The sequence below is a fragment of the Pseudophryne corroboree genome, chromosome 2 (assembly GCF_028390025.1).
Source record: "Pseudophryne corroboree isolate aPseCor3 chromosome 2, aPseCor3.hap2, whole genome shotgun sequence".
In the NCBI taxonomy this organism is placed as follows: domain Eukaryota; kingdom Metazoa; phylum Chordata; class Amphibia; order Anura; family Myobatrachidae; genus Pseudophryne; species Pseudophryne corroboree.
This window is the reverse complement of record NC_086445.1, coordinates 152,547,821-152,565,384: the sequence shown is the minus strand read 5'-3', so window position 1 is coordinate 152,565,384 and position 17,564 is coordinate 152,547,821. Positions and strand designations below refer to the sequence as shown.

The 17,564-nt window shown below is 44.2% G+C and overlaps 1 protein-coding gene across 1 annotated transcript in view; it reads right to left on the bottom strand.

Moving 5' to 3' along the window:
• EXOSC8 (exosome component 8) overlaps nucleotides 1-17,564 on the bottom strand; it is a 116,177-nt gene that overhangs the window by 49,068 nt on the left and 49,545 nt on the right. The window contains exons 4-8 of the mRNA XM_063951851.1: nucleotides 12,523-12,596; nucleotides 12,270-12,315; nucleotides 8,594-8,699; nucleotides 5,388-5,433; nucleotides 4,186-4,282 (exon numbers count right to left, since the gene is read on the bottom strand). Coding sequence (XP_063807921.1) covers nucleotides 4,186-4,282; nucleotides 5,388-5,433; nucleotides 8,594-8,699; nucleotides 12,270-12,315; nucleotides 12,523-12,596 — 369 coding nt within the window. The remainder of the gene's footprint in view (nucleotides 1-4,185; nucleotides 4,283-5,387; nucleotides 5,434-8,593; nucleotides 8,700-12,269; nucleotides 12,316-12,522; nucleotides 12,597-17,564) is intronic.

The following is a 17,564-nucleotide window of genomic DNA, read 5'->3' as shown; positions in this document are numbered from 1 at the left end:
TACAGATACAGAGCTGGTACGCCACATAGCCAGTAGAGGAAAATCTTTCCGGTATCGATATACCTTAGGAAATAGGATTACTAGAGTTGGAGAGGTATCACCAGGATACTGTGCACATATCGTACAAACCGATACGTGCATTAGGCAGATGGAAGAATTAGGGTCAGGAGATTTCACCTGGAAGGTTTGTAACATGGTCATGTCCTTCTCCGTCCCATATGTTCTCCCCGATGATGCATATTTCATATGCGGGAGAAAGGCGTACAAGTGGCTTGCCCCAAACTCTGAAGGATTGTGTTATATTGGAAAAGTATTGCCTGAAGTGATGACCGTTACACATGACAAAATGAAGGACATACACCGTGGTGCCCAAGCTCCTTATACTCACACTCATTACGAGCACCGAGTTAAAAGACAACTGTCAGAAAGGTTAGAGCATCCGGCCTCCGATCTTATCCATGAATCCACCGGGATTCAGGTTCTGGTAGCGTTAGATTTCACTCGTACCGCTCGAGGAGTGATGAATTATAGATACATTTCCGCACTCGCCAATTTGTTAGATAATATCACTGAAATGTATGATGACACGTTTAGATACACTGGAAGAGAACTTCAAGCTTACAAAACAGAACTAGTTCAGCATAGGATGGTTCTTAATTATCTTACAGCAGTAACAGGCGGATATTGTGTTACATTGGCAACACAGTACGGCATAAAGTGTTGCACGTACATCACAAATAGCACCGAGGATCCGGTAGAGGTCATAGACCAAAAGATGGATGATATTCTCCAATTGAAGTGGGAATTTCGTCGAAAACACAATCTCACCCTTGCTGCTGTAGGTAATGAGCTGACTGGTTGGGTGTCATGGTTGAACCCGCGAAATTGGTTCTCCGGTTTGGGAGACTGGGCTCAAGGAGTCATAATGGATGTTGGAAAGTTTCTACTATGTATCTTGGGTGTCGTTATATCGATTGGATTGATATTTAGATGCGGGCAGGCTTTAATGAGGTGCAAACAAAGTACAAAAGTGATGAGCTTGAGGAGTGAGGAAACTGTAATTAACCTGGATTTGATTTATGACCCAATGATAGAAACCAGAATGTGATGAAAATGCGATTATACGGTCCGTTTCTTTCACCTGTTTTTCTGCTTTTCTCCAAGATACAAAGACCCCCCTTGGACGAGGAAGCTGACGAGACGAGATGTATACAGACAACAGACAAGCACCAAAGAAGAAGATTTGACAACTTTAAATATGGACACTTGATGAACTTTGCCATGGATCCCCAGTTTCCCTAGTATCTTTAAACTCACGCTAGCCCAACATTTTTGTAAATCTGATGGCACTGACAAAGCTTGTTGCTCATGCCTAAGGAGCAAAACAGCGCAAAGAAGACGACTCTCAACAGATACCGAACACAACTTCAACAACAGATGTACATTTCCCTGACATAGAATATCATTGCATTTTTCGTAAGTGTTCTTTATCTTCATCTCTACAACCCTCAGGTAACGACACACATAGACGATAGGGAATACAGGCACAGATATCAGCAACCACATACCTCCCCCATTCATGTATCATCAACTAAAATGTGCATCCCCATTTTGTTACAACCACAGCCGAAATGAGCTCGGTAGAGTTTGACAGCCCATCCACAGACCTGTACCACAGGATAAGAAGGAATTCAAATGTATACTTCGCAATACCTCGAAGCTAGATTTACCACACGTACGGCACGATGATACACGACCCTCCAAACATGGACTCATACACACATGCTTCTACTTTCTCACTAGGTCATACCCTCTTCACACCTACTCCACTCTTCTCCCCTACCCAACCATGGAAATCAATTAACCCCTGACTTACATTTTTCTCCTTAAATGTTTTGTGGCAGTTATTATTGACTGCCAAAGGGTGGACTGTCAAAGTCAGAAAAATGTCTCAATGCACGTTGCCATATTTGCACCGCACACTGGTCCGCGCTGCGCGTGCGTACGCTCTCCCGTGGATGCGCATACCCGCAATAGCGTGCACTCGCAGGCGCGGTATGCGTATTTACGGTAGAGTTTATGTAGTCGTAGCGTGCGACTCATTCGTTACAACTGTTCACAATTAATGTAGTTTATAGATCATGGTCCCTTTGATAGATTCTGAAAGTTTGGTTAAAATACAATGTCCCAGAGCTGAGGAATCCCTCTTTATATCGTACGAAGGGTCTAACAGGAATCATACAGCAGTGTTTGGTACCCATCGGAAGAGTATTTAATTAGCAATATTCCGGTGTTGGTTTGGAGCGTATTAATCGCTCGTGCGAATAGTTATGGACATAAGAAGTTTATGTCCATTTCTATTATTTACACATACTCAGGTATGCGGCGGGAAACCCAGTTTCCCACCCACCTGAGCTGTTGGAAATCGTCACAGCCCACCTGTATGAATCACCCTATGACCTTTTGTTATGATGCAGGGCCGAATTCCTTCGGCCAATGGACAATGGGATTGTAGGACCATGAGATTGCATTGTGTGTGGGGCATAAATAGGCAGGCCGACCACATCCAGCTCTCACTCTCTCATCAACGGTTATCTGCTGATAGCCGGGAGCTGGATATCGAGGCGCAGGCGATCATACCCTTTGTGCGTAAGTTTCTCTCCGTAATCATTGTCTTTCTGTGAGCCAATTTCTCTCTCTCTCTCTATCTCTCTCTCTCCTCTTTTCTCTTATATCTCTCATAGTATTATAGCATTGTATTGTATTGCATTTAGGTCAGAGTAGTATTGTCTTTTTGTATTTTAGTTCTGTGGTTAGGAAGTCTCTGTTATATTGTAGTGTATCATTTGTACTGTTATCCCCTTTTACAAGTATATTAGATATAATACAGTTAATAGGCCTTGGAACCTAAACCAGTATCTGTGTATTTTCTATAGTGTTAAGTGTTCACTTGAGCGTCGGTGACGCTCAAGCAGCTTTGTAGTTAGTCAGGTTACACAAGGTTGCACTTACACCCTGTACTCACATTAAGGTATTCTTTGTATTTCTTTGGTATAAGGTTTAAACATTAAGGTATAGCGTTGTGAGCGTCTGCGCCGCTGGTGATCTCCTCGTGGTCTCGAGCGTCCGCTACGCCATAGCGAATCATTACTCTAGTCATAACCAATAACGTGTCCTGTGATCACTGGGCCGTGAGCGAACGTGACGCTTGAGCGTCTCGCCTACGGCTGAGCGATCGCTACGCTAATAGCGTACCATTACGGTATTTCTTAAGCAAACAGCGTACAGTGTTCTTAGCTTCATAAAGGGTTGTTATACGACAAAGGAATTTAGCATTGTCATCCCGCTCTGAGGACGCTCCACCCTCTCCAATGGCACCGAAGCTAAGAATATTATTTATACTGGCAAAGTCTCCAAACAGTCAAAAATCTCACACAAGTGCTCAGTTCTGCATCTTCATGCCAGCTTACACACGGGGGATCTTAGCGGGACCCCCCAGGGAGGGTCCCATACGCCGCGCCCGTGGTCTGCCGAACTTTGAAACTGGGGACCCCCCTAGCAGGGGCCCTGGTGTGTACTCACCACCAATGTCACCTTCAGGCAGCGTTAGGGGCAGCCCCTCAGGACGGTGGCCCTGCAGCGAGGAAGAGGCTCTGCACCTCGTAAGGCTGGTGACCGCCCCCCCCTTCACCCCCCATAACTACCACGGTGCAGGTATGCTGCTGCCCAGACAGCATACCGAAAAAAAATAAAAGTTTTACATGAAATTGAAGAAAACTCTCTGGAGCTCAGAGATGTGCATCCTCTCCTGAGGGCAATTTTTTCTAAACTGCCTGTGGGAGGAGGCATAGAGGGGAGGAGCCAGCACACCCAGTTGAAGAAATTTAAAGTGCACTGGCTCCTTTGGACCTCGTCTATACCCCATTGTACTAGTTCTCTCCAATATTCCTTATGGATGCTAGACAAAAAAACAAACGGAAAAAAAAAACGCTCCAGTGATAGAACTCTTACTTGTATTATACTGGCTACTTGTACAGTGCTAAAGAATATGCTGGCACCATAGAGATGATGAAGAAGGATAATAATAATAATAAATACTTAAAAACATGTATCCACATCTTGACTGGTAATTCTGAAAATATCCCAATACACGGAACAAAAGGAAATGCTGAATCCACTCCTTACCATTCCTTAGTGCAGCAACCAATGCACATGTGCAGGCATCCAGGAGATTCCCATCATAGTTCAGACATATGAGGTCACAGTACAGAACCCATACAAGCTACAAGCAGAGGATAAGAAATGCCATTACACCTACAATATATTCTCTTTTCCTGCTTATCTCTGCCATACATTTTCAAAAAAGAAAAGCATTTGTGTCCTCCGGGACAACAGAGAACACTGGGGTTATTGCAGTCGCATCGATTAGCAATAGGACCTGAATAACCCCCTTAATCCACATCCTATGTCACACCATGCAAACTTAATATATACTATTAACCGTAAAATTAGATATACAGTGCCTTGAAAAATTATCCATTCCCTGAACAAATTGTTCACATTTTGTTGCCGCAGATCCTTATGCGCGTTTTTGATGTGTGATTTTTTTGATAATTGTCCCATGAAGTCTATTGTAACATGCCAAATGAAAATACCGAATCCAAAACCTTTCCAGAGATTACTAAAGCTAAAATAGAAGAAATGATGATTAGGTGGAAAAGAATATTCATACTGCGTGACTGCAAGCTGAATATTGTACATGCCCTGTGCACTAACTCAGATGGCACACACTTTATTCAACTCCACCTGCATAATGAGTGGATCAACTTTTGCAAACATTCCTGCCTGTGACGTTCTGCAGAATGGTTAAAGACAATTCATATATTCATTTGTATAGCAGTATGTATAAAACACTATTTATCTATAATATGCTAGAACTAAATAACAAATTAGATAGATAGTAGTAATAATAATAAGCTATATTGGAGAATTAAGCTGCACCAATGTTAGTAAACTATAGGGGAGATTTACCAAACCTTCTAAAGAGGACAAGTGATGGTGTTGCTCATAGCAACTAATCAGATTCTAGCTACTGTATTTATCTAGTACATTCTATAAAATGAAAGCTAAAGTCTCATTGGTTGCTACGGAAAAACACCTCCTCCAATTCCTCTGCTGTGAGTGGAGGCCCCCTTGCACAGATCTGATAGTGTATCCTGGCACAATGCATCAGTGTGTAATAAGGATCGGCAGTGAGAATCACTGATGTGTTTGGAATATAAGTTGTGTCCCTTTTACAATTTGGGTCTTATGATCCAGTGTATACAGTAGATATTAAAAACGAGTACATATCAATACGTATATAACATAGGAAGCAATGTCCATACTTTGTTGTTCGCAATGCACAGCTCTTCTTTCTCTATTATCTGTGAACTAAACACAACACATATAAAATACATTGGATCTTTATTTGCATGCACAGGTTAGTAATCTGCTCAGTTTAAAGGGGCAAGTTAATTAACAAACACAGTGCCAAATTATTATTATCTTTAATTTATATGGTGCCGCAGGTGTCCGCAGCACTATACAGGCCTTAGTAATTTGGTCACAAATACACAGGACAGCTATAAGAAAACAATACAAGCAAATGCAGGATGGAATGAATGGGGGAAGTGAGGGTATTATAGTGTGACTCATGGTTAGTACAAGCAAGTAATGAAATTTAATGGTCCCATAACCAAGTGGCCAGACACACAGGATCAGAGCCGTAGGTTGGGAATAGGAGACATAGGGGGAGATGTACTAAGCAGTGAAAGAGAAGTGAGCCCGTGAAGAAATTGCCCATGGCAGCCAATCAGCTGCTCTGTATAATTTTATAGTATGTAAATTATAAATGTTACTTCAATGCCAATTGGCTGTCAAGGGCAACTTCTCCACTCTTTTCACTGGTTACTACATCTCCCCCAGAGGAACAGAAGTGCACTGGTGGCAGTGATAGTGCTAAGAGGAGAGTAAGAAGGAAGAGGGAGAGGTGCAACCAGGAAGGGGAATGGGAGTGAGTGGAGGTGGGCGGGTCAGAGGGGTAGAATAATGAGTCGTGAGAAAGACTGATGGGATTTTATGAAGTGAAGCTTAAAGTGGGGTACACATGGAGAGACCCGTGCTTAAATTCTAATAGCGATGCGCGGCCCTGCACGTCGCAATAGCTGACTCTAGATTTGGCATGCATGCCAAGTCTAGCTAGATCGCTCATTTCACACTGCGCGGTGTGCTGAGCGGGGGGGTGGGGGGGTGATGTGTGCTGAACGGTCTGTGCTAGATCGCTCAGCACACATCTCCCCCGTGTATATGGGGCTTAAGGGCTCATTCAAAGGGTGAATACTAGTAGAAAGTCTGATTGGGAGACATCCTGAGCTCAAGGGCAACCTTGGAGAAATCTTTGACACGGGAGTTCAGGCCAGTACTGACGGGAGAGATGTGTGCTGAGCGATCTTAACACAGACTGTTCAGCACACATCTCTCCCCCCCACTCAGCACAGCGGGGGTCATTCAGAGTTATTCGCTCGTTATTTTTTTTCGCTACGGAGCGATTAGTCGCAAACTGCGCATGCGCAATGTACGCAGTGCGCCTGCGCCAAGTAAATTAGCACAAAAGTTTGGTATTTTACTCACGGCGTAACAAAATTTTTTCATCATTCTGCCGATTCAATTCTGCTAATATTTCGTTCGCTATTCTGCTAAGCTAAGATACACTCCCAGAGGGCGGCGGCCTAGCATGTGCAATGCTGCTAAAAGCAGCTAGCGAGCGAACAACTCGGAATGAGGGCCATTGTGTGCTGAGCGAGGGGGTGCGCTCACTTCACACAGCGCTGAAGTGAGCGACCTGCTACATTGAGCCTGCACGCAGACTCAATCTAGCACCGGCGATAGCGATGCGCTATCACTGGGAGGCATACACACGACAGATCCGTACTAAATAGATTGCTTAGATTTTAAACAGGGATTCTCCGTGTGTACCCCCCTTTAGAGGAAGTGACCAGAGTTGAGTTGAGGCAATGGTCATCTGATGAGTAGGGGGAATGGGAGGGGGTGTGAATAGAAATGTTCACAGGATTTCGTGGCAATTATTTAAAAGCAGAACCAACCAGGTTTCATTTATAAAATAAAAACGCGCTTTCAATCCCACACCAAATTCCCCCAAAAATCTACAGTTTTGGCAATTCTGAAGCAATTACTTTTGGCTCACAGGCTTTTTCTGAATCACATTGGAATCTATTTGCTAAATTATTTTATTTAATTCAGTTTTCTGCTCCATTCTCTTCAGAAAGGTTTCTAATTCATTTGTGATTTCACATGGTGGTGCTAAGACGCAAGATGTAATTTTACAGAGCTGCAGCAAGTGGCAGTAACAGGACTACTGGGAACATGAGGCACTGCTCTCATTGGTGCACAGTACTTGCAATATGTGGATGATGGAACAACTCATATGGTGCTGCCACTCCAAGTACCACATACAGAACCAGAATCAAAAGGGTTTTCCTCTTTAAAAAACAAAACTATATTATAAAACTGGAAGTTTTATGGGGGTGCCTCGGTTGGCACCCCAATCCTTATCTTTTATCAGTACATAAAATAATGCTGAAACCTCTGCTGCATGACATTGGTTGCTTTTAATTAGAGATATTTTGTTGGCTCTCCGTTGCTACCAAACAAACCCAGAAGCTCCGAGTGAATGGCAGAGATCCTGGGTTTATGCAAGTTCCTAACAATTGCAATCCTAAATATGCTCAGGATAGTGCACACAAGCGGCTCTCCCCCTTTGCTGCAATCTGTACCAGTTTTCCAGCGTGTCTGTGAGGCAGGAATCACTGTGCGTGTGCTGTAGATGGCTGCAGTAAGCAGAAGAAGGAACCAAAACGCCCCAATTCCCGCTCTGAGGAAGCTCCAACGGCGCCGGAGCTGTACATATTTTATATACTGGCAAAGTCTCCTAAACAGCTTAAAACATCACACAAGTGCTAGTCAAGCAGTTTTGTGCCAGTTTACACACGGAGGATCCTAGCAGGACGCCCCAGGGAGGGTCCCGTATGCCGCACCCGTGGTCAGCCACACTTTGAACCAGGGGGCCCCCCGGATTGTACTCACCACCGCTGTCACCATCAGGCAGCATTAGTGGCGTGCGGCGGCTGTGACAGCCAAGGCACAGTGCCCCGCTAAACAACCGCCCCTCAGGACAGCGTTCCTGCAGCGAGGAAGAGGCTCTGCATCTCGTAAAGGCGGTGACCGCCCCCCACCCCCACCCCTAACTCCCATGGCGCAGGTATGCTGTTGCCCAGACAGCATACCAAAAATAATAAAAGTTTTAAAAGAAATTGAAGAAAACTCTCTGGAGCTGCAGAGATGTGCATCCTCTCCTGAGGGCACTTTATTTTAAACTGCCTGTGGGAGGGGACATAGAGGGGAGGAGCCAGCACACCCAGTCGAAGAAATTTAAATCCCCATCGTACTAGTTTTCCCAAATATCCCTTATGGAAGCTAGAGAAACCCACACTATTATACAACATATATTATATAACCTATTATAGACTCCTACTTTTCGATGACATCTGCAATGAACTGGCTGGCAACCTGAGCCTCTTCTCCAGGAGGTCCGGGGCGGAACCGGGGGGAGCACAATGGGGTGAGCTCTACATTAGGAACTGAAAATACAGAACAGTGATGGTCTCAGAGGAAATTTCATTTCTGTGTTAGGTCTATGATCAAACACAATGGCTGTTTATATAGAGGGGTTATAGTCATAATGGACTTGAGAAGACTAATATAGACTATGAAAAAGTTATTTTCTATGATCACTTAGGTACAGTAACCGAGGAGGAAATTAATCAAACCCTCTAAAGCAGTGATCGCCAACCTGATCCACTTTGGGAGCCACACTGGGCGTCCGTCTAAACTTCAAAATGGCCGCACATTATTCTTACTCCCAATAGTAATTTAAATGAATACATTTGATCAATGAAAGCAATACCTATCTATATATCAGCACTACTTTACAATAAGCATTACAAATGAAGCAAGCAGGAAGTGGCTGGGGTAAGCAAGTAAGCGGCTCTGAGGCCCGCCTGTTGCCCATCACTGTTAGGGATGGGATCAGTATGATTTACTTACAATCAAAATCCCGACGGTCAAAATACAGACATGGTCAAAATACAGACATTTAAAATGTCGACATGGTCAAAATACAGACATGGTCAAAATAGACATTTAAAATGTTGACGGGTCAAAAAGTCGACACAAGTTCTTCATATTTTTTTGGGTGTGTATGTCAACATAGGTTACTTCGTATAAGTGTACCGCTGTGCTCGCCATGCTCCGGGCACGGTGCCTCACTGCGCTCGGCACACTATTGTATTCCCCCTCCACGTCCACTGGGATGGTAAAGTATGAACAAGTAGGTTTCAAAGAAAAAATCCTGAAAAACTTGTGTTGATTTTTTGACCGGACGACATCTTAAATGTCAGTATGTTGACAGTGTCGACATTTCTTAATGTCGGTATTTTGACCATCGGTCAATGGTTATCGGTATTTTGATTGTAGGTAAATTGACTGCTTCATATTTATATATACACATTTTTTTTTATTTAAAAGAGCCAAATATGATATATATTTATATCTAGCAATATTCTTCATTTGAATACATTCGTACTACATTTTTCGTTGTACAGTTCTCCTAAAGATCTGTCCTATATAATGCACCAACAAAGTTCTCTGCAATTTGTTCCTAAAAGAACACTGACTGTAGGGAACGGCCACTAATCTTTGAAATGAACATAAAGGAAACATTACTAGGAATCTTTAATTTCCAAACACAAACCGCAACTTTCAGTTTAGAAGAGAAATAGATAACAACAATAACAAATGAATAACATCTGATCTCTCATATAATCCGCTCCCCCCCTTTTTTTCCTCTTCCTTTCCCACATTGCTCTTCCTTCCCTTGGGTCTATTCCCCCAATGTTTATATATAGATAAGAACTCTTTTAGATCTAATGCATTTTAGCATTTAGAGTAAATATTGTGGTATAATAATCTAAGTTATTGCATTAAATTTACTGCATTTTTTATTATACATCTCAAGTTGTGTCGATATATTAAATTAAAACAAATTAAAATAAAGTAAAGAATTTAGAAAAAATAATTAATAAATATTGAGCGAGTCTAACTGGGATTCAAACCCCAGTTGGTCTGTGCAACGATACAGAGCACTAGACCACTGAGCTATCTGCTCAGATAGCAAAGAGACTCTCTCTGTTCTATATGAACTTGATTGGTTCTATGTTTACTACGGTCCACCTGTGTCTCTCCCAACCATAAATAAATAAATAAACATGTTGCTGTTTTTTGCTTTTATTGATCACAATTTTTATTTGTGACAATATATGTTGCCATTATTTGTGATGTTATTATATTATCTTGTGATTGTTATAGTCCTTACATTATTGGAAGAAATAGGATGACGTTTATATGTGTTTGCACCGTGTGGCTAAAACTAATTGCCAGGTGCTCTCTATTTGCACACCTTTGGAGTAACAATCATGGCTGCTAACCGATTGGTTATTGGTTCTTTAAAACCATTTCTTACCTTCTGATGAAACGGTTTGACATATGAGCACGGAGAAACGCGTTAAGGGATATACCCACTGCATTTTTTACGGCCCTAACCACCCACAGATTAGAGGCGACCCTGCATTAATCCATCTGCTGTAACCCGGAGACATGCTTCCCATCCTCGCTAATACTGACGAACAGCCGCAATCATCCCGTACCATCGGACCTTTTACATCAAAAGCCGGCTTTGCTGGGACACACAAGCGGCAGCGGTGAGACTTTGCTTGGCGGTGGGGAGTGCATTTGAAAGCATTGGTCCGGTGTGCTCTTAAAAGCTTTGTGTGAGCCACATCTATACAGCATTGGCTGCACTACTCTTATACTTACATCAGCACACCAGCCGTTCAATAACTAGCCTTCTTTTGGAGCTACAAATAGCACTTGGCTGTGCTTAATATCCTGTACTGGATCTCCAATTGTATATTGTCTGTGGAACACATATTGGTGGTAATATGGACTGTTAAGTATGCAGTGGTATTTTATGGTGTCATTTATTTAATATTACATTGATTTTAATAATAATATTTTTTATAATAAATTGTCTTGACCAATGAAGTTTAGCACTCCCTTGTGATACTGTGTATCTCATTGTATTGTTGTGCTCAGTAGCGAGTATGGGAGCAGCTTCAATATAATCCAATTGGTTAGCAACCTAGTATTAACTTATTTTATTTTTGCGCTGAAAAATATACAGTTATTATTGTTATATCTATCGTTCCTAAAAGAACACTGACTGGAGGGAACGCCCACTAATCGTGCAGGGCTCACACAGGATGAGATTCCTCAAACCTTTGAGAGAGAAATAGTGGAGAAATTACCTGTAGCAACCAACCAGCTCCTATTTCTTTATCTAACACAGTCTATAATATGAGTTAGAAGTTCATTGCTATGGGCAACTTCTCTACTTTTCCAAGATTTGATACATTTCCCCCTATGTCTTGCTCAATGACAATAACATTTTAATGTCATTTTGGTAAGGTAGACGGTGGAGCAGGGAAGACAGTAACAAGAGGCTGTTCCAACTGTTCCATTATCTACTTTGGAAAGCATGTACTTGTGTCTACACACAGCTTACTGATGTGACTGTCACGGACACATGTACAATCCTGCAGTATATGCAGACACGGGGGGAGACATAGGGAAAATCTGGGATATATGCAGCATATAGGTTTACTAGGAAAATGGCATCACAGCCACATCTCTCTAGGAACAGATCAACAGTAACAAGCCTTTGTTCAATTATCCCTGAATCTGGAACATTATCTATTGATGCATTAGGAGCGCATTTACTCCGATAGCCTTGGATTGTGCCAAACTCCAGAAAGGCTGGGTGTAAACAGTGAGCGGACAATGATGATGGTGAAAGGATAATGGCAACACATTTTTAAATCTGTAAAGTATCATCCATTGTTATTTAATGTATATATTTGACAATACCTTAGATTTAGGCTTCCCTACAGTTACACCACCAAGCCTAGCTGTCACCAGTATTCAGCTCCCACGCACTGCCTCTTTACAAGTCACTGGACAACCCTATTAATGAGGTTACTGGGACTTAATGGGGCTACTGACAGAGAGAGGGGGTTAGTTTAACATTTACTCACCAATGTATCCCTTCTTAGGAGCATCTATTGCAGGGGTCGTGAACTCCTAAATAGAAGGTATATGAAATACAGAGTTTATAAGGTTTAGGAGCTGGAGATTATACGCCCTTTCAAACAAATCCTTTTTATCCATTTAAATATAGATTGCGACATCAACTTTGAAATGAACATAAAGGAGACATTACCAGGAATCTGTAATTTCCAAACACAAACCGCAACTTTCAGTTTAGAAGAGAAATAGATTTGGACTTACTGCTTTAATGCCACAGATTACAGTGCAGTTCCCAAGCTTCACTAAAGCCGAACCATTTGCTGTCGTAATAGAGCCTGTAATAAAATGAAGTTTATCAAAAGAATTCTGACTCCGGAATAAGAAAAGGATATATGAAAATAAAAATAATAAAATAAGTAGAAATTGTTTAGTGGCCAAAGATGTTTTATATTATCTAGCATTATATAGCATTTGCCTGAGGTTTCGCTTTCTGTTATTGCTCAGCGGAACTAATAAGACAGTAGTGCCATTTAATATTGTGATGTATATTTGACATTGTACACATTGTTCACAAAACTTCTTTGTAAATATTTGCAGTTTTTCCTTCAGGAATTAACACAAAAAGATGCTTTGGGCTACTAACCTGTCACATAAAGCTGCTCATGAGAAGCAGCTGGTCCTGAGATCTACATATGCAGCCCTGATCATTTGCCCCTGTGACTTGTTGATAGTCATACAGTAGCGAAGCAGACACAGGAAACTGCAGGGGCTATACACGGTATAATTGCAGTCTCACCTGCGCCACATCCCATTAGAATCTCTGCCTCAATTAGGTTCTTCTACAGAGCAGTCACCTTAAGTTGAATTCCGTTGCAATACTTGAATTAGCACCGAAAACACCAACTTTCAGTGCCCGAATGTCAAGTGTCTGCTTTTTCCTTTATTGCTCCTCTCCCTGATGTCACATCGAGATCATACATACCTCGGTTTCCTTCTAGGTCACTGATACAATAGTGAAAACACAATCCAAACTCATCCAGTAGTTTTTGCTTGATGCCGGAACAAACAGACAAAAATTACAGAAAAAAATTATATTCGTCTCCATATTCATAAATAGTTCCTAGAAGTATATTTCTAAAAAAAAAAAATTCTTTGTACAGATAGGATCCGGTCAGGATCCCGGGGGTTGGGATCCCGGCAGTCGAAATACTGATGACCGAATCCCGGCACTGCTCAAAATGCCGATGCTGGCATCCCGACTAGGGACACAATCCCAGCACCAGAATCCTGACCGTCGGGATCCCAATCAACTGTTTTCTGTGTCGCCAAACAGGTAAGCCGTGTGGGTTGGTGGGGGGGGGGGGGGGGGGGCTGGGGATAGGCAGGTTTAGGCTGCGGGGAGAGGGTTAGGATGCTGGTAGGGGCGGGTCTCCCTTAACATAATAAAATGGTACACGTCCTCTGACAATTCTTAAGAATCCTTGCAGAGTCGGCCCTAAGTGTAGGCAAACTAGGAAAAATGCCTAGGGTATTTGGAAGGCCAAGGGGCATAAGCAGCTTCTGCTGATTAAAAATAAGAATTTACTCACCGGTAATTCTATTTCTCGTAGTCCGTAGTGGATGCTGGGAACTCCGTAAGGACCATGGGGAATAGCGGGCTCCGCAGGAGACTGGGCACTCTAAAAAAAGATTAGGTACTATCTGGTGTGCACTGGCTCCTCCCTCTATGCCCCTCATCCAGACCTCAGTTAGGGAAACTGTGCCCGGAAGAGCTGACATTACAAGGAAAGGAAATTTTGAATCCAGGGTAAGACTCATACCAGCCACACCAATCACACCGTACAACTTGTGATAACCTTACCCAGTTAACAGTATGAACAACAACTGAGCCTCACTCAACGAATGGCTCATAACAATAACCCTTATTGAAGCAATAACTATATACACGTATTGCAGAGAGTCCGCACTTGGGACGGGCGCCCAGCATCCACTACGGACTACGAGAAATAGAATTACCGGTGAGTACATTCTTATTTTCTCTGACGTCCTAGTGGATGCTGGGAACTCCGTAAGGACCATGGGGATTATACCAAAGCTCCCAAACGGGCGGGAGAGTGCGGACGACTCTGCAGCACCGAATGAGCAAACACAAGGTCCTCCTCAGCCAGGGTATCAAACTTGTAGAACTTTGCAAATGTGTTTGAACCCGACCAAGTAGCAGCTCGGCAAAGCTGTAATGCCGAGACCCCTCGGGCAGCCGCCCAAGAAGAGCCCACCTTCCTCGTGGAATGGGCTTTTACCGATTTTGGATGCGGCAATCCAGCCGCAGAATGAGCCTGCTGAATCGTGCTACAGATCCAGAAAGCAATAGTTTGCTTTGAAGCAGGAGCACCCAGCTTGTTGGGTGCATGCAGGATAAACAGCGAGTCAGTCTTCCTGACTCCAGCCGTTCTGGAAACATATATTTTCAAAGCCCTGACTACGTCCAGCAACTTGGAGTCCTCCAAGTCCCGAGTAGCCGCAGGCACCACAATAGGTTGGTTCAAATGAAACGATGACACCACCTTTGGCAGAAATTGGGGACGAGTCCTCAATTCTGCCGTCCATATGGAAGATCAGATATGGGCTTTTACATGACAAAGCCGCCAACTCTGACACACGCCTAGCCGATGCTAAGGCCAACAGCATGACCACTTTCCACATGAGATACTTTAGTTCCACAGTCTTAAGTGGCTCAAACCAGTGGGATTTCAGGAAATCCAACACAACGTTAAGATCCCAGGGTGCCACTGGTGGCACAAAAGGGGGCTGAATATGCAGCACTCCCTTAACAAATGTCTGAACCTCAGGCAGTGAAGCCAGTTCTTTTTGAAAGAAAATGGATAAGGCCGAAATCTGGACCTTTATGGACCCCAATTTTAGGCCCATAGTCACCCCTGACTGTAGAAAGTGCAGGAATCAACCCAGCTGGAATTCCTCCGTAGGGGCCTTCCTGGCCTCACACCAAGCAACATACTTCCGCCATATACGGTGATAATGTTTTGCTGTCACGTCTTTCCTAGCTTTAATCAGCGTAGGAATAACTTCATCCGGAATGCCTTTTTCCGCTAGGATCCGGCGTTCAACTGCCATGCCGTCAAACGCAGCCGCGGTAAGTCTTGGAACAGACAGGGCCCTTGTTGCAGCAAGTCCTGTCTGAGAGGCAGAGGCCATGGGTCCTCTGTGCGCATTTCTTGCAGTTCCGGGTACCAAGTCCTTCTTGGCCAGTCCGGAACAATGAGTATTGTTCTTATTCCTCTCTTTCTTACTATTCTCAGTACTTTTGGTATGAGAGGAAGAGGAGGAAACACATATACCGACTGGTACACCCACGGTTTCACTAGGGCGTCCACAGCTATCGCCTGAGGGTCCCTTGACCTGGCGCAATATCTTTTTAGCTTTTTGTTGAGGCGGGACGCCATCATGTCCACCTGTGGCAGTTCCCATCGGTTTGCAATCAGTTGGAAGACTTCCTGATGAAGTCCCCACTCTCTCGGGTGGAGGTCGTGTCTGCTGAGGAAGTCTGCTTCCCAGTTGTCCACTCCCGGAACGAACACTGCTGACAGTGCTTGCACGTGATTCTCCGCCCATCGAAGAATCTTTGTGGCTTCCGCCATTGCCATCCTGCTTCTTGTGCCGCCCTGGCGGCTTACATGGGCGACTGAATCAGCACTGGCCGGTTTCGAAACAGGGACTATGCTTGACTCAGGGCGTTGTAAATGGCCCTTAATTCCAGTATATTTATGTGTAGAGAAGTCTCCAAACTTGACCACAGCCCTTGGAAGTTTCTTCCCTGAGTGACTGCCCCCCACCCTCGGAGGCTTGCATCCGTGGTCACCAGGACCCAGTCCTGTATGCCGAACCTGCGGCCCTCGAGAAGGTGAGCACTCTGCAGCCACCACAGAAGAGACACCCTGGCCCTGGGGGACAGGGTGATCAGTCGATGCATCTGAAGATGCGATCCGGACCACTTGTCCAACAGATCCCACTGAAAGATCCTTGCATGGAACCTGCCGAAGGGAATGGCTTCGTATGAAGCCACCATCTTTCCCAGGACTCGCGTGCAGTGATGCACAGATACCGGTTTTGGTTTCAGGAGGTCCCTGACCAGAGATGCTAATTCCTGGGCCTTCTCCACCGGGAGAAACACCTTCTTCTGTTCTGTGTCCAGAATCATGCCCAGGAAAAGCAGACGCGTCGTAGGAATCAGCTGCGACTTTGGAACATTCAGAATCCAGCCGTGCTGTAGTAACACTTCCTGAGAGTGTGTTACGCTGATGAACAACTGCTCCCTGGACCTCGCCTTTATGAGGAGATTGTCCAAGTACGGGATAATTATAACTCCCTTCTGCCGAAGGAGTATCATCATTTCGGCCATTACCTTGGCAAATATTCTCGGTGCCGTGGACAGGCCAAACGGCAACGTCTGGAACTGGTAATGGCAGTCCTGTACCACAAAACGGAGGTACACCTGGTGAGGTGGGTAAATGGGGACATGTAGGTAAGCATCCTTGATGTCCAGCGACACCATAAAATCCCCCTCTTCCAGGCTTGCAATAACCGCTCTGAGCGATTCCATTTTGAACTTGAATTTCTTTATATAAGTGTTCAAGGACTTTAGATTCAGAATGGGTCTCACCGAACCGTCCGGTTTCGGTACCACAAACATTGTGGAATAGTAACCCCTTCCCTGTTGAAGGAGGGGGACCCTGACAATCACTTGCTGGAGGTACAGCTTGTGAATTGCCGCCAGCACTACCTCCCTTTCCATGGGGGAAGCTGGCAAGGCTGATTTGAGGTAACGGCGGGGGGGAGTCGCTTCGAATTCCAGCTTGTATCCCTGAGATACAATTTGTATAGCCCAGAGATCCACCTGTGAGCGAACCCACTAGCTGCCGAAGTTTCGGAGACGCGCCCCCACCGCACCTGGCTCCGCCTGTGGAGCCCCAGCGTCATGCGGTGGACTTAGTGGAAGCAGGGGAGGACTTTTGTTCCTGGGAACTTGCTACATGGTGCAGCTTCTTACCTCTACCCCTGCCTCTGGCAAGAAAGGATGCACCCCTGACCCTCTTGCCTTTTTGGGAACGAAAGGACTGCACCTGATAATACGGTGCTTTCTTAGGCTGTGAGGAAACCTGAGGCAAGAAAGTGGACTTTCCAGCTGTCGCTGTAGACACGAGGTCCGACAGACCGTCCCCAAACAATTCCTCACCCTTATAAGGCAAAACCTCCATGTGTTTTTTAGAATCAGCATCTCCTGTCCA